General features: G+C 36.8%; 2 protein-coding genes, 1 non-coding gene and 1 pseudogene across 3 annotated transcripts in view; 1 reads left to right on the top strand and 3 right to left on the bottom strand.

Annotated features, from left to right (window-relative positions):
- The window catches only part of EFHC2 (EF-hand domain containing 2), a 168,706-nt gene that overhangs the window by 27,278 nt on the left and 115,235 nt on the right, over positions 1-26,193 (top strand). The gene's annotated exons all lie outside the window — the stretch shown is intronic.
- On the bottom strand, positions 5,135-5,253 carry LOC120593706 (5S ribosomal RNA). The gene has a single exon (XR_005650415.1). It is a non-coding gene; the product is annotated as a 5S ribosomal RNA (ribosomal RNA).
- LOC120593673 (putative deoxyribonuclease TATDN2) overlaps positions 14,372-26,193 on the bottom strand; it is an 18,387-nt gene continuing 6,565 nt past the window's right edge. The window contains 5 exon segments of the mRNA XM_039851560.1: positions 14,372-16,249; positions 16,251-16,381; positions 16,384-16,458; positions 16,461-16,505; positions 16,508-16,557. Coding sequence (XP_039707494.1) covers positions 14,372-16,249; positions 16,251-16,381; positions 16,384-16,458; positions 16,461-16,505; positions 16,508-16,557 — 2,179 coding nt within the window.
- On the bottom strand, positions 17,753-17,871 carry LOC120593703 (uncharacterized; annotated as a pseudogene).

The following is a 26,193-nucleotide window of genomic DNA, read 5'->3' as shown; positions in this document are numbered from 1 at the left end:
CTGGGGGCATCACTGGGCTAGGTTGAGGCGAGCGAAGCACTTGCCTTGGGTGCAAAATTTAAGGATCCCCCAAAACTCAGTAATCAAGCTAGATAACATGTTAATATTTTAATGAAATATCTTAAAAATTGAATTGAAAAATTCATGATGAGCAAAATGTGAACATTTTAAATACAGGATCAGTAACTGCCAAACTGAGCCGTATTGGAACCTGAGGCAAAAAAGGAAAAATCAGTAATACTGATTCCATCTTATTTAACATTTTGACATATTTTGTTCATCCTGAATTTTTGCATTAATTTTGATGTTTTAAATCGCCTTGCCCGGGAGCCAGCAGTGACCAGGATGTACTGCTGCTATTGAGTAGCTGGGGGCCAACCATATATTTTACATCCTGCAGTGTGGGAAGGGCAACCCCACAGTGGAGACAATGTTCTACCTAAAATGCCAGTACTGCTGCCATTGAGAAACACAGTTCTACTTGCTTAAAATCCCTGGCATTGGGAGGATTTATGCAAACAGCCAGGTGTAATTTTGCCTCATACTTCATCCACCCCGAAAGACTAGTTTATTTATTTTTTTACTGAATTCCTTTAAATACAAACAAGCACATATTCACTCACACTAATTATCTCCAGTCATCATCCCAGTGCCTCCATGAGGAAGTAGCAAATGTGGATGATTGTTCTCACTCTATAAATGAGGAATCATTTACAAGAAGTGGGGCAGGAGCTAGGGTTGAAGGCACTGGAACTGTCATGTAATACTAACCTTACAAATCAAATAGCCATTTATTTTAACAGTAAAAATGAGTTTATTCAGGAATAGCAGAGGAATTGCAATTTGGGACTTGCAAACTATGGCAAACTATAGGCAAGTCCAGAGAATAAAGGAGGGGAGTGTTACTTTATAAAGAAAAGGAGGAAGTTGGGAGGGGTGGTTGTGAGTGAAAGTCCATTGGAGGAGAGTGAGAGTTCACGGTGGTGATGGCTTCTCATTGGCTGAATTGTTACTAGGCAAGGAGAAAATCTTCCTTCCTCCTACTGGAGTAGTAAAGTAAACCTCTTCCTATTGGGGAGTACAGGTATATTTCTTCCTGCTGGAGTCTGCAGATAGCAGTGGCTATAGTATATGAGAGCTATCTGTTCAGGGTTTCCTGACTCTGATGATTTTAAATGATGTTTCCTTTATTCACTTTCACATAACTCTGTGTGATTGTGGTTTAGTCACTTTACCTATCTGAGCCTCAGTTTTCTTAACTGTAATGTGGGGCTTGTCTAGCAGATCTCTAATGCCATTTTACCATACCCAATACTTTAGTCTTAGTTTGTGACATTTAGTCTATGACTAAAGGCAGATTCAGCTTGTTCATCCTAGAACTGAGCCCAGACCCTGGATCTCCTGGCCTAGGGCTTTCTAATTATACCAGGCACCTTATTGCTTCATTATTAATTGAAATTTGGCATTTAGTAGTTTATATTATGCTTCTGTTGCTATCGTATATGATCTATTATTAGCTGCTGTTATCAAAAAGTCAGACTAGTTAGAAATTTTCAAATGACTGAAGGTTTTTATGTGACTTTCGCCTGGATGTTAAACACCATTTACATCGACTCTACAATTATACTCTTATTTTTTTTCATTTGTCAATGGCTTCTAGTTAGCCTAATTTGTTTGTTAGTTTGCAAATGACTCTATTATAGTAAGTGGCAAGATAAAGGTCGATCCAATGGGTTATGCATGCATTTAAAAATGTTATTTCATTTTTTCCATGTATTATAAACATAATAATTATAATCAAAATGACTGACCACAGAATTAGAATTTTAATAACTTTGCATTTGACAGCGGGTTTGTGGTGAGTTGATTATGTAGTACTGTGTGAATTTATTTTGAACAAAATAAAAATAAATTTATAAAATATAATTTGATCTGTTAGGTCACCTTGATTTTTTTTAATTGAACAAGTTGATTTATTACTCAATGCAGTGAGGGAAAACACCCTGAGTAATCAGGGGATGTCTAAGTAAGCATGAGTTAGAAAAGACTTATTATAGGATTTGGACTTGTGTTAGGTGATCTTGGGGAAGGCTTAAGGAAGTGGGGCCTTGCTCTGGATAGGTTGCTATCAAGAAGCTGGGATGCTTCTATGATTGTGTGTTTTAATCTCACTTATAGTGAGAGCAGACTAGAGCAAGGCTACAGCTCTAATTGGGAGAGAAGCAGGCATCACTCCTGTGAACTAGGAGAGTGGGACGTTTGACATTTCAAGGCTTGGACAATGTTCACATTCTGTCTGTGTTCAGACACGGTTATGGAATGGTCTTGGTTTTATCTTGATCTATCACAGTCACAGACTGGCCTTGTCTGAGATTGATGTTCTCTGAAAGTGTTCATATACAATAGGAGAACAACAAGGCCTTGCTGTGGCTGCCATCCCAGCTTGTAGGAGCACCAACGCCAGCTGATAATGGCAGGCTGGAAACATTTAAACATTTATTTACCTTCCTCAATTTTGTATTTGCAGGATTCTACCCTATAGTAAGCTCACTCCTTTGTAACATTGATGATGTGTGATAGTACAAATACTGACTGTATAATCTGTGTTCTTTTTAAAAAAATATTTTCGAAATCACAGTAACAGTCCAAGACAGTTCCTGTGTACTCTTTCCCCAGCTTTCCTCAATGATGACATCTTACAAACCCTAGTACATTATCAAAACCAGGAAATTGACATTGATGTCATATTAAACTTGCAGACCTTATTTGAATTTCACCAGTTTTTAGATGCACTCACATTTTCTCCTTAGTTTATGGTTCCATGAAATTTTATCACATGTATAGATTTGTGTAACAACCACCACAATCAGGATACACAATAACTGTATTCCTTTAGAACTTTATCGAGTCTTTATTTTAATCAACTTTATTGAGGTAAACCTTATTTTAATGTTTCAAATCAACTTTATTGAGGTGTAATTTATATACAATAAAATATGCCCATTTTAAGCATACAGTTCCATGAATCCTGACAAATGTATACATCTGTGTAACTACCACCCCAGACAACATATGGAATACCTCTACTACCCCAGAAAGTTCTCTCATGCCCTCTTTCATTCAGCCCTCTGCCATTGCTCTGACTTCCCTTACTGTAGATTAGTTTTGCCTGTTCTTGAACTTCATATAAGTGGAATCTTACAGTGTGTCCTCTCTGGCATCTGGCTCACTGTTTGGGATTTAAGACTTGAGGCACAGCTTTGATAAGATGTATGTATGTAAACAAAGTGCAGCCAATTCATGTAATAAAATACATCATGGTGGATTTCTGGGTATTTGTATAATCGGTTTTCATCCTCTGGATTCATATCCCTGTATTTTTAAACATGCTAGTTTTATTTTTTCAAATACATTACTCTCCCAACCCCTTTCAGAGGTTTTTAAACATTTTAAGATGTTGGAATTGTTCATATCCTTATGTTAATTATGCTCCTCTTTAAATACCTGTTTTGACTATGAAATTCATTGTACTGTTTAGTGTGGTAATAGTTCTTTTAATAAAGAATATTCTCCAGTGACACATGTCATTATCATAAAACTTTTATCAGAGGTATAAATAATTGAAGGAGCATGGTAGTTTATTCTAGGACATCAGAAATGGGAGGTAGAAGGGAGGGCATGAATGCCACATTATTCAAAGGGAGGCAGAAATGCTTATCTCTTTTCAAAGTTGTCTCATTTCTTTTTCTTAAGCTCCATCTCTCAACCTCCTTACCCTTGTCCCTTTCATTCTTTTGACATTTTCTCTATTTTTTCTCTTTTATTGGACTTTGCCAGTCTCTTCATCCTCATTCTCTTTACTTTCATCAATTTTTATTCACCTTACATTGTGAGTGCCTTATTTGCCTTTCTTCCCTTTCCCTACTTCATCTTCCTCTGCTTCAGGCCTTGCAGTTGCTGACTTCTCCTGTTTCCTCTTTGGAGAGTACCACTACCAACGTCAGGGTCTTTTCTCTTCCCTTTGTCCCTGCAGTTGGACCCAGGGTGCATGTCTCCCCAAATGGAGTGTTGTTTGAAATGAATTCTGTGTACAGTGGTCAGGGTATCCCTTGAGAATATGGTCCTCCCGCAATTTCCCCCTAACGGAAAGCTCTTGGTGTAGTGGAGAGAGCAAGGCTATTCAGTTAAACAGATGGATCTAGAACCTGGATTTACTATTTATTACCTATTTCATCTTTTAATCAACTTTATTGAGGTAAACCTTATTTTAATGTTTCAAATCAATTTTATTGAGGTGTAATTTACATGTGATAAAATGTCCATTTTAAGTATACAGTTTTTAACCTCTCTTGGTCTTAATTCCCTCATCTGTCAAGTAAGATTAACAAACTCACCTCAGAATTGCTGTGAGCATCAGATGGACAATGCATGTCAAGTGCCCTGCTTATTGTTGGTAGTCATGAAGAATTAACTCTCCTCCTTTGCCTAATACTTGGTTTATTTTCTTACATGGGAGGGTGGTGTTCCTAGGGAAAGTTAAGCATAAGCTGGGACTATCCCAGTCCTCACCTGTGCTGCAGGACTTTTGCATTTTTCTTTGGCATGAATTCCAGCATATTCCAGAAGAATAAGTTTGGAGATGCTGCCCACCATTGAGACCAGTGAGTTATAAAAATTAGCCATTAAGCTATTGATACTTTGCTCTTCCCAATTGTTCTCCAGTGTTGCATTTGTGCAGTGGATATTAGGGTAGTTTCAAAAGTCTTATTTAAATAAGAAATTTTGTCATGTCTTTTGTTTTTGCAAATTCACTTAATGGCTTTTTAGGAGGAAAGATGATACATAACTACCTTTATTATTTTATTTATTTTTTTATTATTTGAGACTAATAGTAGTGAGTAATAGGCTGCTACAACTGTGTGTACATTCCAATTATTCTGAACTTGTTCTCAAAGATTTTACACTATCATCATCTAGGTTCTAGAAACTCCATGTAGGCCTTTTTATGTTTAATTAAAATTTTACTTCCTTTGCAGTCCGCCATTGTTCTTCCCTCCTTTTTAGCTTAAAATGTAAAATCTGTTTTGAGCATTTTTTATTCTCTGTCTGGTTCTACTTGTTGATTTTTTTTAAATGCCTGCGGCACCTGGTATTCCTAGGTGGTCTCCCATCCAAATACTAACCAAGCCCAACCCTGCTTAGCTTCCAAGATCAGATGAGATTGGGCACGTTCAGGGTGGCATGGCCGTAGACTTGTTGATTTTTTAATCTAGCTTTTCAGGGCATTTATTTTTGCATTTATGTTTGAATATCAAAAATAAAACTCTGTTTTCAGTTCTGGTCGTGTGGGCTTTTAACAGTCAGCTTTATTAATTGATGCTTTGGTTCTTACTGTTATGTGATGGGGATAATATTGTTACTGTGTGTTTCCAGCTTTCTCCTTTTCCTTATGCCCTGCTTGCTGCCAGATTCTTGGGCTTTGGGGAACGTAAGAAAGGGAGAAGAGCTGGAGAGAAGTGGAGGGAGGAAGAAGGAGAGAGATACTATAGACTAAGCCGATGGTGAGGAAATGCGGGACATATGAGAATCAAAAAAGAAGAGAAAGGCATTTTTTAGGGGAAGTGAGGATATGGAGCATAAATTGGATCATCTTTAGAGTTTCTTCAGAGGTCTAAGATGAGACCTCTTTCAATTGGTGTCGAATTGCCTGGCCTTTTCTTTGAATATACTACCAAGCTGAGACTGGTCCACATTGGCTTATTATTTGAGTTATATCAATGTGTTGTCACTAAATTATATATTTTTATGTTCAAACAAGAGAACTACCATTACCCTCTCTTTGTCACTGATCAGTTGATCCCAAGTCCTCTCTCATCTCCCTCTGAAATCCCCCTTTCATCAGTCTCCAAGGCTTCTGCTACCATCCTAGTTTGTATCTTTTATCTAGAGAGTAGCCTTTTCAATGACATCTCTGCCTTCAATCTGATTCCCTGCTACAGAATTAACTTCTAAAATGTTTAGAATCCTTTGACCTAACTTTGCACGGCCCAGGGACCTATCTTTTGGCTCTTGAACTTTGTTACTCTCATCTCTTCTGCTCTCCCTTCCCCACTCAGCCCTCAGCCACACAGAACAACTTGCAGGACCCTATGTACCATATGCTACCATGCTGCTGTAACTTTGCACATGCTGTTCCCCCTCTATAGAGAATGCCCTTCCTCTCTGGTCCATGTGTGCAGTTCTTCCTCCATCTCTCAGTCTTGAAGATCCATTTTAGAAGTCATCTCGTAGTGGTCCAGGTGGTTTGGCCCTTCTTCCTACTGAGCATTTTCAAACCTGTTACAATAGCCTGACTACTCTTCTCTGTGTCCTCCACTGAGCTGGAGTTTGGTGGGGATTTTGTGCTAGTTCAGGAAATAATGGTTAACTTATGGCCTCTGAAGCTAGGGAGCTTGAGTTCTAATTCCAGCTGTCACATTCGCTTACCTGAGACCTTGGGAAATTACTTAACCCCCTAAAACAAAGATCACAATATTATCTACTTTATAGATGTCTTTTGAGGAGTAAATGAGTTAGGGTGTAAAAGCACTTAACACACTGCCTGACCCATTATAACTTAATGTTAGCCATGTTCATTAATCTTTGGATTCTCAGAGCGTAGCACAGTGCCTGACACATAGCAGGTGCTCAGTAATGTATCCTGCATGGATTTTAAAAACATTATTGAGTCTTTCCAAATGGCTTTTAGCTTTATCTCTAATGCAGTATAATTATTTGGCAGTACCATACTTTGTTTTGCAGTTATTTGCATATAGTCTAATCTCTCTTATTTGACTGTACAATCCTTGTAGCTGGAGAGATTGACTTATTGTGTTATACCCTCCACATAGAGCTTTGAACTTAGCAGATGCTCTGTAACTGGGTTGGTCTGTATTAGTTTGGTTTTGATAAAGGAGCCTTTCCATATCAAGTATCCATTTTATGATCTCAGCTATTGATGCACTTGTGGGAATTAAATAATATACTTTGAAATCAGTAGGATAATCCAATGTACTGGGGGTCTAGTTTATTAATAATTACTAGAATTATAGATTGTATTGGAGAACATAAAAGATACCTAAGCATCTTTCTTCTGACTCTTTGGGGTAGAATCCAGCCTTTTAACATACATATCTCAAAATGATGGTATGAAGGAGTGTTTTTGCCCCAGTTCTCATATTATTCCCTCTGAATATATGTATATACTATTTGGTAAATTTCATATACATATATTTTGTACTAAGTATTTTTTCTTTATATTTTATATTCTAAGTACTGTTTTTCTTTTGTATCTTTAATATTGAATATTTGAATATTCATTTTTCTCTATTCACGTATGAAGCTCCATGATTAGCAATGTGATTTCCATTGGATAGAGTGACCCCCTTGTTCTAGTCCGAATTATTTTTCTAGGAAGTCTTATTTTAAGCAGTGAGTCTGAACTTCTTCTCTTAGTAATATCAAGTGTTTTTTAATTGCTTTGCTCAATAGATTCCATAAGGATGTGAAAAGACTATTTTAAATGTGGTTTTGACAGTATTTTTAAGCTTCCAGCTTTGCATCCTACACTGATTTATATGTTATTCAGTATTTTTATACATTCATTTTCTCTCCAAAGCTCTGTTATATATACATCATTTTCTTAATCCTTTAAATAGTACTGCCCTGTCCTGTGGTTATCAAGTGTTCATTTTCTAATTTTGACTCAAAGGTTAACCAGCAAACAAAGATTTTAAGTGGTTTGCACCAGTTATATGGTTAATTAGTGATAAAGCTAAAAGAAGAATATTTTAACATTCTAGCTACATCTTTTCTCCCTTTTATGTATTATAAAATCAGGTCTTAAGAAGAAGCAGACAAGTAAAAATAAATTTGATGAATGCTTATGCTGTCCATATAGGTACATTTCATTTTAAACCCTATTTAGTCATGAATATTTGAGCATAAATTATAGATTTATGATATTTTTGTAATACATAGAATTATTTTAAAGTCATCTTTCTGTAATTTGTATTTTTTGTCATTCATTTATCCAACTTACCTTATTGACCATCTCTTGTGTTCAAGCTAAATGAGATTCAGATTTGTATAACTTAAATTTTCTTAAAATAAGATATGCCTATTTAAACACAGTATCCATAGGAACATAAATTTATCAAAAAAGAGAAGTGAGAGGAAAAAAAGGGAATTTAGAGTGAGTTTAAATCTTGAGTACTGATATTTAGTTGAACCTCTCTACCTTCACAGTCCCAATTAAAATGACTGCAAAAATTTAAAGTATGGAGAAACAATATTTGTGTGTGTGTTGAAGGCCAGGAGTTCCATCTTCATGCTGCAAACTTTGATGAAGAATTTCCACTAGATACAGTGCAGATGGGATCATATTAAAGAAATATACCAAAACCAATGTTCAATTCCACTTCCTAAGAAAGTGACAAGAATTGAGTTGGGGGTTAGGACAATCTGTAGGGGCTTCTACTTGGTTTACTTTCACAGCTATTGATGGATCAAGAGTGTCACTAGGAGGTCGAGGAATCGTCACACTGAGGGAAAAGCAGGCTCTGAATTAAGGCAGTTCTCTGATGTGATAGGCGATACACACGAAGGACTGGCTACACATGTTCTATTCCTGGAGTGGCAGTCAGATCAATTTATAAAATGTTAATATGGAAAAATTTGAAATTTTTTCTGCAGGGGACTATCCGTAGCCCTTGTTCTCTCCCTACTTCTCTTAACATGCTGTATATGAATTTCTATCAACCAGCCTCCCACCGAGAGGAGTCAGAACATTAGAATAGATGGTGAAGGATGGGGAAGAGAACCTACCCATCTTATTTTGGGGAAAACACCAGTCTGGATAGACTGTTCTTTGTTTAAGAGTGAACAAAGAAACCCAACATAAGGTTTCTGAAAAGACACTGCAACATAAATGGAGAAGAACATAGTATTTGAGGCAGTGGAAGAAAAATATTTATTTCAAAATATGTTTTCTATAGGAAAATGAAGATTTTTAACTTTGCTTTGTGCTTTCTGTTGAGTGCAAGGAAGTAATAAAGTAAGCAGTTAAAGCAGACTCCGTGAAGTGAAGGCTGGAAGGAGAAAATAGAACAAGAGAATACATTTAAAATATTACTGAATGAGACTGTAGGCCAAAAGGCAAAGGGAGCTCACAGAAGAAGGAAGTGTGAGAAAACAAAAAAATGCATTATATGTAGTAAAGAAAAAAATTGAAACTGGAGAAAATGGGATGAATGGTGGAAAAGGCAAACTTGAGAAATTCTCCCAAAATGGAGAGAAAAAGGTCAGATATAAGAACAATGAAATAGATATTGAAAGGTTGGACAGAGGATGGAGTTCTAATATACAGACAGTTGTTCTTAAAGGACTTGAAGCTGATTAAAAGCAACTGAATCAATTTAGCATACCATAAGACATTAATAAAAACAAGACTGACTTTGTGAATTATTAAAAGACATAGGTCTGTAGATGGAATGCTTACTGTGTACCACAGAAAACAACAAAAGAGAGACCAATAATTTGACATATCCTGGCAATTTTGTGTTAATTTCAAAGATAAAGTAAAAACGTTTGTGACCCAGAAATTCTAGACTCAGCCAAGGTATTATACATTAGTGAAAGCAACAGAAAGATGTTCTCAGATATATAATTTCTCACAAATATTCCATCTACATACTTTTCCTGAGAAAGTTGCTTAAAGATGTACTTCAGCCAATTATAAAACAGATTAAACAGTTCAACAATGGGAAATTCATGAAATAAAAGGATTAGTGGTAAGCAATAGAAACAGACTTATAATTATAAAATATAAAGTTCAAAGCAGAATGTGAACATTTTAAATGTTTAATGGAAGATAAAAGAGTAATAAACAATAATACATTGTGTCCCAAATGCAAGATAAAGATATAAAAAAGAACAATATATTACTTTTAAGGTGAGTTTCAGTATATATTTTTAGAATTAATACTTGAACTGACAATTCTCCAAAAAATCAAAATAACAACGAATAGTTAAAATCTCTCAATCAAGAGGGAAAAAAGCTTATCTTTGTATCTTTTTCTCAGACCTGCAAACTCTGCTTAATAAACATATATACTTTGTGTTTTTAACTGTTTTTTTTTTAAAAAAGACTAAATAAAAATACACCAGAACATGAATATTGTGTATAGATTCATGGTGGGATTTTGTGGTATGTTAATCTTCAGAGAATATTGGAGAGAAAACATGCATTTTTAAAAGTATATATATAATTTGGCATAGCTATATAATCACAATTTCATTAGGTAAGATATTAACAAAATAATGAGTTCAAGGTAGAAATATTCTGCATTTCTTTCTGTTCCTATTTTCATATTTTTGTAATACATATGCATTAATTTTTATGATGGGAAAGTAAACTTCATTAAAATAAAAATTCCTATAGATATAGCAGAGTTACAATTACAGGCAAATTTATAGCATTGGAGGCTTTGTTCTCCTTCCTTCCCAAATTAAAAATAAACTAAGCATTTAACTTAAGGCATTAGAAAAAGCACACACACACACAAAAACCCTCCAGACATGAGAACTGAAGGAAAAATTTCATAAACTTAAAAGCAGAATTTTATAAATCAGTAAACAGAGTAGATTTGAACAAGAAGTCTAAGAGCTGATTCTTTAAAACAACTGAATTAAACTTCTAGCTTGTTTGCTCGGGAAAGCAAACAAAAGTACACAAAATAATGTATTTAAATCACAAATTCAGAGGCAGTAAAATGTATAGCTTATGCTAATTATGAAGTAAAGTGAATATTATAATAAACATTAACTAGCAAAATTGACTCAAGGAGAACAATGCTGGAATTGGCCAATAATATTAGAGAAACCACCAAAGAGTTACTCCAGTTGTCAGAGTGAGTGTCTCTACGTAGTAGGATTATAGACTATTTTTTCTCACTTTGTGCTCTTTAGTAGTCTCAAAAATTCTACAATAAGCAGGTACTAATCCCGAAGTCCGATATGAATAAAGGCCAACTGAAAAAAATCTCCTATCTCCTATCTCCTGAGACAAAGTGGACAGTTTGTTCCTTTTTAGTTTTAAAGGTAGAAGTAGCTGCCTTTCTAAAATTTAAGTGAAGCGAAATACTGATGTGCAGTGAAGACTGCCAAGGTTCAGAGAGCCCGTTAATGGGCCTGAGAGGCCCTGTGACTCTGGGCTGACTGATGGCCCAGGGACCACTAACGGCAAATTGAATTTCTAGATCACCAGGTGCCTTCATGGCTAATGCCACCAGAATGGGTGAGTAGACACACCACGTGCCATACAAACATACGAATGCTAAATCATCATTCTTTCGAGGTTCAATGGAATATCCATCACTTTAGTAGAAAGCTGTTTACAAAGTGCCCCAAATTTTGCACATCTGAATTACGAGGTTTTTTTTTGAGTGGGCTTTTTTGTTGTTGTTGTTTGTTTTTTACTAGTAACGTGAATAGATGAAATGTTCTTTACTTCATTAATGAAATAAGGAAGATTGCGATTCTTGACTTAGGTCACCCTAGATATACTATACTCAAAAAAGACATTACCCACTCCCATTCTTGAAGAAATAAGACTGAATTATGGCAAGGCTCTTTCTTGCATGTTAGAAACACCGCAGAGTTTTGCCATAACAAATGTAGAGAGAGAGGAGCAGGTAAGAAGTATTTTCTCCATATGAAAAGATCTTTTTTTTTTTTTTTTTTGGAAAGGAAAATTAATTATATGTATATCCTCTTTATCTTGTTAAATGCATACTTATAAGTGCAACCATTTACTCACACCCATTTTTAAAATGCCCTCTTAGTAATGTCACTTTTCTAACACCAGCTAAATGACATTTTGTTCTCCACAGATCTTATGTAATGAGAAAGGTAAATGAAAGACGATATTAGGATGTGAGTAGAAATATGAGTAGAAATATGCAACAGCAAGTGTGTGACTGACGTAGCATTTCCTAAGCTTATGTTCTTAAAGAACTTGAGCTCACTGATTTATACCTCAAAATAATCTAGAAGTAACTTCAAGAAACACCCTCTTGGGTGTTTGTGGCTCACGTTAACTATCAAAGGACTTGCAAGATCCTGAAATAAAAAATAATCTGTGGAACTTTGTACAACTCAGTATTCCCCCACAATGTATGTCCATGGAACCCTCTTTTCTGCAATCCTTTATAAAAAGCTCAGAGCTCCTGTGGGTTGAGAGAGACACTTTCAGCAATGTCTATTTGAATGTATACATTAAATGGAAAAAAACCCTCTTAATTCAAAACATTGGCTTAGGTTTTGAAGGTTTTCTGTCTTGGAAAATAGAATCAAACCGCACCTTTAACATTACATCAACTTCTTTTGTTCTGCTAAAGGGAAGTGAAGAACTCCAGCTACAGCTTTCTTATACTTCTTCATCTTAAAAGACTGTATTCTCTATAGAGGGGAAAATATGACATACTTAGTGTTATTCACAGGGACTATGAATTGTCAAGTTCCTGGTAAGGCCTGACCTTATTTATTTCTTTTATTATGAATGACATCTAACAGCTGAATATAGGTGGCCTTTAATCCTTGCCTTGCCTTTTGAATTAAAGTGGGGTGCTAGAAATATGGTGGTTTATTTCTCTGTTCTTTTCCTAATATCTATCCCCTTGTCCAAATATTGTCATTAACTCTTATTCATGTGTTAAGACTTATTCATTCATATGTTAATTTGAGATATCTTTGCTGAGTGCCTGCTCTGTTCCAGGCACTATTCTAACACTGGGTATATGAACAATGTGAAAGGGACTGACAAGCTTGTAAACTTACAACCTAGTGGGAAAGATAACCAATGAGCATATAAATTAACCACACAATCTCAAATAGTGCTGAGTGCTATGATTAAATCAAAACAATAAGCCAAGGATTTTTTTCCTGTCAGGTGAGGTGAGTACTCTAGATTGGTGGCCAGGGAGAGAGAGCTTCTCTGTGGATGAGACTTTTGAGCTGAGAACCAAATGGTAAGGAGCCAGCTGATTTTCTTGGATCCAGATAAATGAGTACAAAGGAAACTAGAGAAGTCTGGAGTATTCTGGGCCTATTTTCATTGATTTAGTTTGAGAATAAAAGAGGCTTTCCATTTTTAAAATGGCATTTCTCATCTAATAATGGGACTTCTGGATTTAGGTGTGTGCTTTGCCTGGCAAAGTTAAATTTCTTAACTCAAATATTTTAAAATGTGGGTTCATTTTAATTTCTCAGAAAGGACGGCTGTTTGCCAAGCAGGCAGCTGAAGCTCTTCTCTGTTCCTATCTTGTTGATGCTTTTGAAGCCTTTCTGGAGAACAGTATTTCTAAGTGGTATACATTTGGGCCTTGTAAAGAATAAGAGCGATTTGAATGAACATTTGCTGTTATATACTGGTTCTCTGAAGAGCTTTAGAATTATATAACGGTTGGGAGTTCAGTTCAGATTTAAAACTCATCTCAGTGGTAGTCTAAGATTCAACCAACTTGGCCCCCATCACTCCAAGCTCCTCCACAGCCCCCCTTGGCACATTATGACTATTAACTGACAAATTTTTATCTACATCAATTTCCTTTTAGATGAAATATATTAGTGTTGGTTTATCTTTGGAGATAAGAAATCGCCAATTGAACAGTAACTGAATTTATGAATTTAACAACCATATGGATTATAGAATTCTTATAATAAATACATTTAGAGAATAAACAGAATAAATCACCTAGCTCACTTTTAAAATTCAACATTCCCTGCTTTTTTTTCAGACAAGTAGGAGGGTGACTTTTTTTCATCAACTGCTCAAAAACACAGGCTGCAGAGAATAGGAATTTGGATTAGCAAACCCATTGTACCCTATGGTACTCTTTCTTCTTTACTGACTATGCTAGCACAATCTGGCTGGGAGGAAAAACTCTGATAAAATCAAGGTCCCCTTACCTCTCCTCCCATCCCACTGTACCTCACCCTACCATCCAGAAGCAGAAGTCTTATGAAGAGGTTTTGAGGAAAACATCTTGTCCTTGTGTTTTCTGTACCAACGGGTTTGCTGAACACATCCTTGACCTAGGATACAGGTAGAGTTCAAGCCATGTCTCTGTTGTCAGATCGCTGGTCTCCTTTTTCTGGAAGACACCTGACTGTGCTCTATTTAAATACTGTAGAAGCAACTTGTGTTCTCACGCAAGGTGGCCAAAGTCTAGTAGAGTGGCTGATCTTTGATTCTAGCAATCTCTAAACCAAGTCTCTGTTGTCGGGCTGCTGGTCTCCTTTTTTGGAAGACTCTTGACTGTATACTCTCTATTTAAATACTGTAGAGGCGACTAGTGTTCTCACGCAAGATGGCCAAGATCTGGTAGAGTGGCTGATCTTTGATTCTGGCAATCTCTTGAACTGTATGCAAGGCCAGGCCTGGGTGGGCATACTGGCAAAGGCTTTTGGGAACCCCACGAGGAAGGAAGTAGGGAGCATCAGTTTCCACAACAATTCTCTCCAGTGGGATCTTTTTCAGAGCATCTCGGGCTGCCCAGGCAGAAGCGTAAGTCAAGACTGCTGTGAAGCCCACAGACATGTTGGGAAAGTACTCCAAAAGGGGCTCGATGACTGGGTAACTGTTAGTGAAGCAATGCCTATGGATCTTGTAGTCAGAAGGCACATATTTTTTCATGATGTCCAGCAGATCTTTGTCAGCTTCTCGGCAGTGGATCACCAAGGGCTTCTTTAGAGACACAGCCAGCTGCAACTGTCTCTCAAATATCTTGTGCTGCTGTGGGATAGGTGTAGTGCACTTATAAGAGTAATCCAATCCTATTTCTCCAAATGCTACAGCCTTGGGGTGCCTTAAGGCTCGCAAAAGATTTCTTTCTTGATACTCATTGTAGTAATGTGCAAAATGGGGATGACAGCCAAAGGCTCCCCAGACCAGATCATCTTTCAACAGATTCTCCCATAGGCCATCCCTTAATGTGCGAGGGTCACAGAAATCAGAGATGCAGCCCTGAAATTCCTTAGGGAAGGAATGGTTGTAAATTTTTCTGAACTTGGTAAAGGTCCCATTGAAAGACAACTTGGCATAGAGCATGTCCAAGTGACAGTGGGTATCAATGAAACCCTCCTTTAGCCTTTGCTCCCAGTAGCTCCTTGGAAGGGAACTAGATGCATGTCTTCCCCAAAGAAATGATGATGTCTCCTTCATCTTTGCTTTTGAACTTCTGGGGAAATTAAAATGAGAATTCTGGGAATGACCTTCCTCTGATACCTTCAGGTCTCTGGCCCAGTTTCGGGAGCACTCTGTAGAGTTGGAGGAATAATTACTCAAGAAGCTCCAGCTGCTCTTCCTAGCCTTGGATGTATTGTTGCTGCTGCTGCCCAGGGAGTGACAGAGAGATGGCTTGGGACTGCTGGTCCAGTGGCTGGCATAATCTTGCAAAGGATCACTGTACAAAGGAGGCTGATACTTGACATAGTCAGTGGTGAAGGATGAAGGCTTTAAAACTGAGAGACCCAGTGAGACTGGCTCCTTTGGAGAGAATCTGACTGTGGAAATCTCATCCACATTAGACCAGTCACTTCCTGAAGAGGGGTGCTTAATCACCACATCCCTTTCTTTACACTTTTGTATTTCTGAATGAGAGTCACATTTGTCTAGAAATTTTAGGGCTGGAGAGCCTTTTTCAAAAATGACTGCCCTTTGGTCACCAAGTGGCTTCTCACCGGGTTTCTTCTGAGGCTCTATAAACACTCTCCGGTCTTGCAAGTTGCCGATCTTTATCACTATCTTTTCCTTCTCTGCTTTGAACTCTGGAATAGAGAAGGTGAAAGCCCTAGCCGATCTTTCTCCAGGTTTGGGATGCTCTCTTGTGCTTGGTTTTGCATCAGTGGCAGTCTCTCCCTTTCTTTTTGGCATCGATTTTACCAAGATGCCTCGCATAGCTGTCCTGTAGGTTTCTGAAGAGCGTTGGTCTCTCTGTCTATTACTCTTTCTCTGGACCGTGTTTGGTTCCTCATTGTTACCATTCTGACCCTCAGTTTTGGCTGTAAATTCAGAGTTCGTGGAGTTGCGGGAACTGTGTTTGGAATTAACTTTAAAATTGTAGGCATCCTCTAGAGAAGCCATTTTTTCTAGAAAGGGGCTGGCAGAGCACGTAAGGGATGGTGCAGAGGGGATTCCAGAAACAAAAGGAACCCGAAATCCTCCGAATTAGGCAGTCTTTGGAGGCCGCTCCACCCACACCTGGGCCTGATGAACGGAAGGAGGAGGAGGAATATCTTTGGCGGAATGAGCCCCAGGAAAACTTCGCCTTGAAAGTCACAAGGTACTCCTTTGGGTTTTCAGTCACCCAGGGCTCCTTGCCCCTCCTGAACGGGATGTAGAACTATGAGCTGGCCGGCTGGGGTCACATCAATGGGCTCCCGGAGGCATTTGTGTTTACTGGGGACCCTACCTGTGTGCCGCTCCTGTGGTATTTGACCTTGCGCCGCTCCGCCGCTCTGCCGGCTTATCGACCGTTCCCCTTTCCTTCACTTGCCCTTCACAGTTCTCAGTGTTCCAGAGATGTCAAAGGCTTTCCACTGAGTTTGTGATTCCAAAGTGCTTTGGAAAAGTCGCAAAGATGCAAGATTTACCAAAGGCTCGGTTTGGTGTTCAAGCCTACAGTGTGCTTCCGAGATTATGAAGCACTTTCTCTTTTATACAAAGCGACTTCCGGTATATCAAAGCACTTCCGGGATATTAAGGCACTTCCGGGCAGCGGGGAGGGGGCGGGGTGTGGTGGTGGTCATGGTGGTGGTCATGGTGGTGGTATACTGCGAAGCTCTTCCATTAGGTTTGGAATAGTCCTGAGATGTCAAAAATCTTTTAAAAGACTGCAAGGTGCTTTAGAGACCACACATATGGCCCCCCTGAGCTGGGCTTCTGGCTTAAAGGTTTGGGTCTCCAAGGGTGTGTAGGAGGGTGGAATAGAACCCAGTACCCGAGCGGAGGAGTTGGATGCCGGGCACTCAGCACAGCTCGCCGAGCCTACCAGTCTGGCCACCGGAAGCACTCCCCCAACCAGCGACCCCACTTCCACCTCAGGTCACCCACTCTCCACAGCCAGCTTTCCTCCCCTCCCCCCCTGCTGCCTCTGGCTCAGGAAGCTCACCCCAGAGCCCTCCTGTTCGTAGCCCAGCCAGGCCTCCGCCAGACTGCTACTATTGTTTGCTTTTTGTTTCTTTTCTCCCCGCCCCGCCCCCATTTTCCAAAAACATAGTTATAGTTTTTAAAACATAGTTTAAGTATACATGCTTTCAGAAACATAGTTATAATTGTATGTTACCATTTTGTCATTTTTTTTCACTCAACATTTCTACATATCCTAAGTATTTTTCTTGTTGCAGTTTTCAAAAACACCATATTAGTACCGTCATCATAATCCAAGAGTATATAAATGTGCCATAATTCACCAAATACTTTCTTTTAGGTTCCTATACTATAGTTTTTTTCTCTAATAAAAGAAAGTGCTGCAAAGAACAGCTTTGCACATATGTTTCTACATATTTTGGGTTGTTTCTTTGGGCAATATGCCCAGAAATGGAGTTTCTGAGAAGTAGTATAGGAATTTTAAAATGGCTCCTCATAGCACCACATTGCCCCAGAAGAATTGTAGTAATTTATTTATTAACTTATTTTTATTATTATTTTTAACACCTTCAGCACCTGGTATTCCTAGGTGGTCTCTCATCCAAGTACTAAACAGGTCCGACCCTGCTTAGCTTCTGAGATCAGATGAGGTTGGGCACATTCAGGGTGACATGGCTGTAGGCTAGAAGTGTAGTAATTTAACACCCTATCCATGATGAATAATCCCGCCAGGTCCATTTAATAGGAGAAACAAACAGAAGGAGTGCCTCATTGTTATTTTAATTTGCTCTTATCTGATAATTTTTTAGAGCAAATACTTCTAGTTATTGATATAGTCCCGAATTTTAAGGTATTTTCCATTTATTTTTTAAGGGTATTTTAAGCGTTAATTAAAAAATTGTAAAGTAAATTAAATGTCATATTTTCTAAAATTTTGTTAATATTATTAATGAACAAAAATTCAACCTAGTAAATTTAAAGATCTAATTGACTTTATTGAATAAGTCATGAATTAGACAGCATCCCACCTAGTAGATAGATAGAGAAGTGCTCCAAAAAATTGTACAAAATAGAAGGTTTTTATAGGCAGAAACTGGGTGGGACAAGAAAGTTGTTAGCAAAAGAAAAGAAAGGATTGATTCAGGCAAGGTAACCTTTCTTTAGGAGAAAGGCTGCAAGAATCTTATCAGGCAGGTTACCTCACTAGTAGTGTTGATCAGAGAATTACAGTCATATTTCCTGGGAGGGGCTGAAACTGCAATTAAGTCTTGGTTTGCTGTTTTGAAGGTTACTCCACCTTAGGCCTGTTGTTATTTTTTAATAGTATTTTGTTTGTTTTTTTATTTATATTTTGGTCTTTTGAAGTTATAACTTGTGTTTGTAATCTAATTTTAATTTTTTCTTCCATAATTGTATTTTTCTCCTAGGCCTAGAAAATGGTTATCCTGTCTTTCAAGGCTTTGACACATTTATAATTGTGTTTTCGAGGGTACAAGGGGTTGATTTGTTACATTTAAGTTGATAATCTTTCTGGTATTTATCTTGGGTTATACTTTATTTTAGGTGGAGATATACACTGATGCTTTTCCAAGTTAGTACTTTTTTCACTTATTGATGTGTAACTCCTCTTTCATCATGTGTTAAATTCCTATATGTAATAGAGTCTATTTCCAGACTATCTATTCTTTTCCACATATGAGTGTGTCTCTTCTTACTCTAGTGTAGCACTATTTTTTTTTCTTTTCTTTCTTTTTTTAAAATTGATTTCAGGTATACAGCACAATGGTTAGGCATTTATATAATTTATGAAACGATCCCTTCTATTAGCCTAGTATCCATCTAGCATTACACATAGCCATTACAATGTTATTGCCTATATTCCCTATGCTGCACTCTACAGCCCCGTGACTGTTTGTGACTACTGTTGTACTTCTTCACTTCACTTTTTTAAAAAATATAATTTCTATTTTATTTTTTTCCCAGAGAATAGTTCTTCAGAGTTAGCTCCTCACATGGGCTTTGGTGGAGGTCGTGGGGCAGCATCTGAAGGTCTCAATTGGGGTGGGGGTGTTTGGTCCTTCTGGGCCTCACGAGAGCGATTCCTGACTACCTTGCTGTGAGTGGCACAACTCACACAGTAATGTAGTTTCACATACAGCTTGGGAAGTACATAAGCATCGAAGACACTTGCTTCGGAAATGACCCTTACAGCTCTTCTCTTCATTTTTTTCACCCTGCCCTCAATCCCTCACCCCTACGGCAACCACCATTTGGTTCTCTGTATCTGTGAGTCTTTTTGTTTTATTTGTTTGTTTTTTTTGTTTCTTAGATTCAGCATATAAGTGGAATCATATGCTATTTGTCCTTCTCTGTCACTCAGCATAATACCCCCTAGGCCACCCATGTCATTGCAAATGGTAAGATTTCATTTTTTTAATGGATGAGTAATATTCCATTGAATATGTGTACCGTAACTTCTTTATCCAGTCATTTATTGATAGGCACTTAGGTTGCTTCCATACCTCAGCTATTGTAAATAGTGCTGCAGTGAACATTGGGGTGCATGCATCTTTATGAATTAGTGTTTTTTTTTTTCGATAAATACCTAGAATTGGAATTGCTGGGCCAAAAGGTAGTTCTAGTTTTAATTTTTCGAAGAACCTCCAAACTGTTTTCCAAGCTGTCATACCAATTTGCAATCCCACCAACAGTGCACAAAGGTGTCTTTCTCCACATCCTCGCCAGCACTTGTTGATTTGTTGATTTATTGGTGATAGACATCTTACAAGTGTGAGGTGATAGCTTATTGTGGTTTTAATTAGAATTTCTCTGATGATTAGTGACCTTGAGCATCTTTTCATAAGTCTATTGGCCATCTGTATTTCCCTTTAGGAGAAATACCTATTCAGGTGTTCTGTCCATTTTTTAATTGGATTGTTTGTTGTTGTATGAGTTCTTTATAAATTTTGGATATCAGCCCCTTATACAATGTATCATAGGTGAATATCTACTCCCATTATGTAGGTTGTCTTTTCATTTTGTTGATGGTTTCCTTTGCTGTGCAAAAACTTTTTAGTTTGATGTAGTCTCACTTGTTTATTTTTTCTTTTGTTTCCATTGCCTGAGGAGATAATCAGAAAAAATTTATTAAGTGCAATGTCAAAGAGTTTACTGCCTGTGTTTTCTTCTAGGAGTTTTATGGTTTCTGGTCTTACTGTAAGTCTTTAATCCATTTTGAGTCTGTTCTTGTATATGGTGTAAGAAGATGGTCTAATTTCATTTTTTGCATGTATCCAGTTTTCCCAACATCATTTATTGAATAGACTGTCTTTATCCCATTGCATATTCTTGCCTCCTTTGTCATATATTAAATGAATATATAGGCATGGATTTATTTCTGGGCTTTCTATTCTCTTCCATTGATCTATGTATTTGTTTTTATGCCAATATCATGCTATTTTGGTTACTGTAGCCTTGTTATATAGCTTGATATCAGGTAGTGTGATACCTCCAAATTTGTTCTTCTTTTTTAAGATTGCTGTGGCTATTTGAGATCTTTTATGATTTTATATACATTTTAGGATTATTTGTTCTAGTTCTCTGAAAAATGCCATTGGTATTTTAATAGGGATTGCATTGAATCTACAGATTGCTTTGGGTAGTATGGACATTTTACCAATGTTGATTCTTTCTATCCATCAACACGGTATATGCTTCCATTTATTTGTATCATCTTCAATTTCTTTCTTCGGTGACATAATTTTCTGAGTACAGGTCTTTTATCTCCTTATTTAAATTTATTTCTAGGTATTATATTTTATTTGATATAATTGATATAATGAGATTGTTTTCTTACTTTCTCTTTCTGATAGTTCATTATTGGTGTATAAAAATGCCACTGATTTCTGAATATTAATTTTGTGTCTTGCTACTTTACTGAATTCATTTATTAGTTCTAATAGTTTTTTTGGTGGAATCTTTATGGTTCTCTCTATATAGTATCATGTCATCTGCAAGTAAAGACAGTTTTACTTCTTCCTTTCCAATTTGGATGCCTTTTATTTCTCTTTCTTGTCTGAATGCTGTGGCTAGGACTTCCAATACTATGGTGAATAAAAGTGGTGAAAGTGAACATCCTTGTCTTGGTCCTGATCTTAAAGATAATGCTTTTATCTTTTCCCCTTTGAGTATGATGTTAGCTGTAGGCTTGTCGTATATGGCCTTTATTTTCTTGAAGTATGTCCCCTCAGTTCCCACTTTGCTGAGAGTTTTTAACATAAATGGATGCTGAATTTTGTCAAATGCTTTTTCTACATCTATTGATATGATCATATGACTTTTGTCTTTCATTTTGTTAATGTGGTGTATCACATTAATTGATTTGTGGATATTGAACCAACCTTGTATCCCAGGAATAAATTCCACTTGATCATAGTATATGATGATTCTTTTAATGTATTGCTGGATTTGGTTTGCTAATATTTTGTTGACGATTTTTGCATCTATGTGCATCAGGGATATTGACCTATAATTTTTTTGGTAATGTCTTTGTCTAGTTTTGGAATTAGGGTAATGGTGGCCTCATAAAATGAACTTGGGAGCCTTTTCTCTTGAATTTTTTGGAATAGTTTGAGAAGAAAAATGTTAATTCTTATTTGAATGTTTGGTAGAATTTATCTGTGAAGCCATCCAGTCTAGGAATGTTGTTTTTTTTTGGAGTTTTTTGATTACTGATCCAATTTCGTTGGTGGTAATTGGTCAGTTCAGATTTTCTGTTTCTTCTTGATTCGGTCTTGGGAGATTGTATATTTCGGGGACTGTATCCATTTCTTCCAGATTGTCCAATTTGTTGGCATATACTTGCTCTTTGTACTTTCTTATAATCCTTTGTATTCCTGTGGAATTTGCTGTTACGTCTCTGATTTCTGATTTTATTTATTTGGTGCCTATCTCCTTTTTTCTTGATGAGACTAAAGGTTTATCAATTTTGTTTATCCTTTCAAAGAACCAGCTCTTGGTTTCATTGATTTTTTGTATTGTTTTTCTAGATTATGTTTCATTTACTTCTGCTCTGATCTTTATTATTTCATTTCTTCTATTCACCTTGGGTTTTGTTTGCTGTTCTTTTTCTAGTTCTTTTAAGTGTTAAGATTAGATTGTTTATTTGAGGTTTTTGTTGTTTCTTGAGGTAGGCCTGTATCAACATGAATTTCTCTCTTAGGATTGCTTTTGCCATGTCCATAGATTTTGGGTCATTGTGTTTTCATTTTTATTTGTCTTTAGGTATCTTGATTTCTTCCTTGATCTCATTGTTAACCCATTCACTGTTTAGTAGCATGTTATTTAGCCTTCATGTGTTTGTGTAATTTTCAGTTTTTTTCTTATAATTGATTTCTAATTTCATACCATTGTGGTTGGAGAAGATACTTGGTATGATTTCAGTCTTCTTAAATTCAGTGAAACTTATTTTGTGGCCTAACATGTGGTCTGTCTTGGAAAACGTTCCATGTTTGCTGTATATTTTGCTGCTTTGGGGTAAAACACTGAAAGTTTCATGAAATCTATCTGGTCTAGTGTGTTATTTAAGGCTGCTGTTTCCTTGTTGATTTTCTGTCTGGAACATCTGTCCATTGGGGTCAATGGGGTGTTAAAGTTTCCTACTGGGGTATATTAATGTCAATCTCTCCCTTTATGTAGGTCTATATTTGCTTTATATGTGTAGATGCTCCTATGTTGGGTGCATATATATTTTCTAGGGTTATGTTGTCTTGTTGTATTAATCCCTTTATCATTATGTAATGCCCTTCTTTGTCTCTTATTACTGCCTTTGTTTTAAAGCCTTTTTTGTCTTATATAAGTATTGCTACTCCAACTTTTTTTTTCATTTTCATTTACATGAAATATCTTTCCTTTACTTTTAGTCTTTATGCGTCATTTGTTCTGAAGTGGGTCTCTTGTAGACAGCATATGTATGGATCTTTTTTTTTTTTAATCCATTCAGCTATGCTATGTCTTTTGTTTGGGACATTTAATCCATTTACATTTAACATGATTATTGATAGGTCCATATTTATTGCCGTGTTATTAGTCATATTTATTTATTTTTGTTTTCCCTGTCTTTTTAAAGAATTCTCTTTAACATTTCTTATAATATTGGCTTGTTCATGATGAATTTCTTTAGCTTTTCTCTGGGAAGCTCTTGATCTCACCTTCCATTTTAATTGATAGCTTACTGGGTAGAGTAGTCTTCATTGTAGGTTCAAACTTTTCATCACTGTGAATATTTCATGCTAATCCCTTCTGGCGAGCAATGTTTCTGATGAGAAATTAGCTGACATTTTTATGGGAGTACCCTTAAAAGTAACTACCTGCCTTTCTCTTGTTGCTTTTAGGATTCTCTCTTTGTCTTTAACTTTTGGAATTTTAATTACGATGTGTCTTGCTTGTGTGGGCCCATTTGAGTTCCTTTTGTTTGGGACTCTGCACTTCTGGACTTGTATGTCTATTTCCTTCATCAGGTTAGGGAAGTTTGCTGTCATTATTTCTTCAAATAGGTTCTCAATCCCTTGCTCTCTTCTCTTTTTGGTACCACTATGATGCAAATGTTGGTGTGCTTGATATTTGTCCCAGAGGTCTCTTAGATTTTCCTTATTTTTTTTTTTTGATTCTTTTTTCTTTTTGCTGTTCTGATTGGGTGTTTTCTGCTACCTGGTCTTCTAAATCGCTGATTTGATCTTCTGCTTCATCACATCTGTTGATTCCTTTTGGTGTAGTCTTCATTTCAGTTATTGTATTATTCATTTCTCACTGATTTTTTTTATGTTTTCTGCATCTTTTTTATGCTTACTATCTCTCTGTTGCAGTTCTCACTGAGCTCATCTCCTAAATTCATTGAGCATCCTTATAACCAGTGTTTTGAACTCTATCTGGTAGGTTGCTTGCCTCCCATTTCATTTAGTTTTTTTTCTGGAGTTTTATCCTATTGTTTCATTTGCATCATATTTCTTTTCTTTTTCTCATTTTAGTTGTGTTTCTGTGTTCATTTCAATGTATTAGGTAGATTTGTTATGTTCCCAGTCTTGGCCAGGTGGCCTTATGTAACAGGTGCCTTATGTGGCCCAGTGGTTTAGTCTCTCTGATCACATGTACCAGGAACTCCAGGAATGTTGCTTGTGTGGGTTATGTGTGCTTTCCTGTTATAGTTGAGCTTTGATTGCTGTTGGCATGTCCGTGAGTGGGATTGACTCTTGGGCCACCTGGTTGTGAGGATTGGCCACGCCCACAGGGTATGACTTGAGCTGCTGTGTGGGGGCTGGTCCCACATAGTGGGATTGGCCCTAGCAGGCTCATGTACCTGTTGAGACCACCTTTTGGGTGTGTTGCTTGTGGAGCTAGTTAGGTGGTGTTCTGTTGTGGTCTGATGCCAGCCTCTGGCCGTATTGGTTCTGTGGCCTCTTGGGAGGGACTCTGTGCAGGCCAAGGTCAGCCTCTGCTGATGTAGCACTATTTAACAATTGAACCATTATAGTAAGCTATAAAATCTGGGAGAGTTAGGTCTCCTATATTACCCTTAATTTTCATAATTATCTTTAATAGGCTGGCATGTTTATTTTATCAGGTGGACTTAGAATTATTTTTTTAGTCCTTCTAACATGCCAATGAAATATCCACTTGAAATGTGGATATTTATTTTGGTTATCCAGAACATACTTCACCTATCCTAGTAGTCAAGTTCTTCTATATCTTCTAGTAAATATTTTTAGAGTTTTATCAGGGTCACAGAGTTTTAATTAAAACTAATTTTAAGTGTTAAGTAATTTTTTAATTCTATTGTGAACATAATTTTTCCTTTCACTGTATTTTCAGCTGGTTATTGATAGTACATAAGAATATTTTGATTTAGTTGTTGTTGTGCAGAAATATTTTATTTATTCTTAGTTTTTCAGCCTTTGCCTATGCCATTATTTTATCTACCTATAATGATACTTTTGTCTCTTTCTAATATTTTTACTTCATACCTTCTTACATTGTCCAGAAAAACATTGTCCTTAGAAACAATATTAAATAATGATGTTCGTAGGGGCATTTTTATTATGTTTCTGGTTGTAGTAGACATATAGTTTAATTAAGTATACTGATGGATATTTAGGCTATTGTTTTAAAGCAGATGCTTTTTTAAAAAATAAATTTATTTATTTAAATGAGTTTCAAGTATACAGTACATTGGTTAGACATCTGTATAGTTCATAAAATGATTCCCCCAATTGCTGCCACCCTTCCCTGGCCCTCCACTTAGCCATCGTATTAATGCTAACTGCATTCCCTATGCCGTGCTCCCCAACCCCGGGACCATCTATTAACTACTAATTTGTACTTCTTTAACCCTTCACCCCATTCTCCCAAGCTCCCAACTCCTCTCCCCTCTGGTCATCACCAGATTGTCGTCTATATTCGTGAGTCTATTTTTGATTAGTTTGTTCTTTTTGTTCCTTAGATTCCACATATAAGTGAAATCATACGGTATTTATCATTCTCTGTCTGACTTATTTCACTCAGCATAATAACCTCTAAGTCCATCCATGTCATTGCAAATGGTAGGATTTCATTTTTTTAATGGTTGAGTAATATTCCATTGTATATACGAACCATAATTTCTTTAGCCAGTTGTCTCTTGATGGACATTTAGGTTGCTTCCATATCTTGGCTATTGTAAATTGTGCTGCCATGAATATTGGGGTGCATAGATCTTTATGAATTATTGTTTTGGTTTTCTTTGGATAAATACCCATAAGTGCAATTGCTAGGTCAAAAGGTATATCCATTTTTAATTTTTTGAGAAAACTCCATACTGTTTTCCATAGTGGCTGTACCAATTTGCAATCCCACCAACAATGTATGAGGGTTCCCTTTTTTCCACATCCTCACCAACACTTGCTGTTTTTTTTATTTATTGATGATAGCCATTCTGACAGGTGTGAGGTGATATCTTATTGTGGTTTTAATTT

This window comes from Pteropus medius, unplaced genomic scaffold (genome assembly GCF_902729225.1).
Source record: "Pteropus medius unplaced genomic scaffold, Ma_sr-lr_union100, whole genome shotgun sequence".
In the NCBI taxonomy this organism is placed as follows: Eukaryota; Metazoa; Chordata; class Mammalia; order Chiroptera; family Pteropodidae; genus Pteropus; species Pteropus medius.
This window is presented reverse-complemented; position numbering and strand designations above follow the sequence as displayed.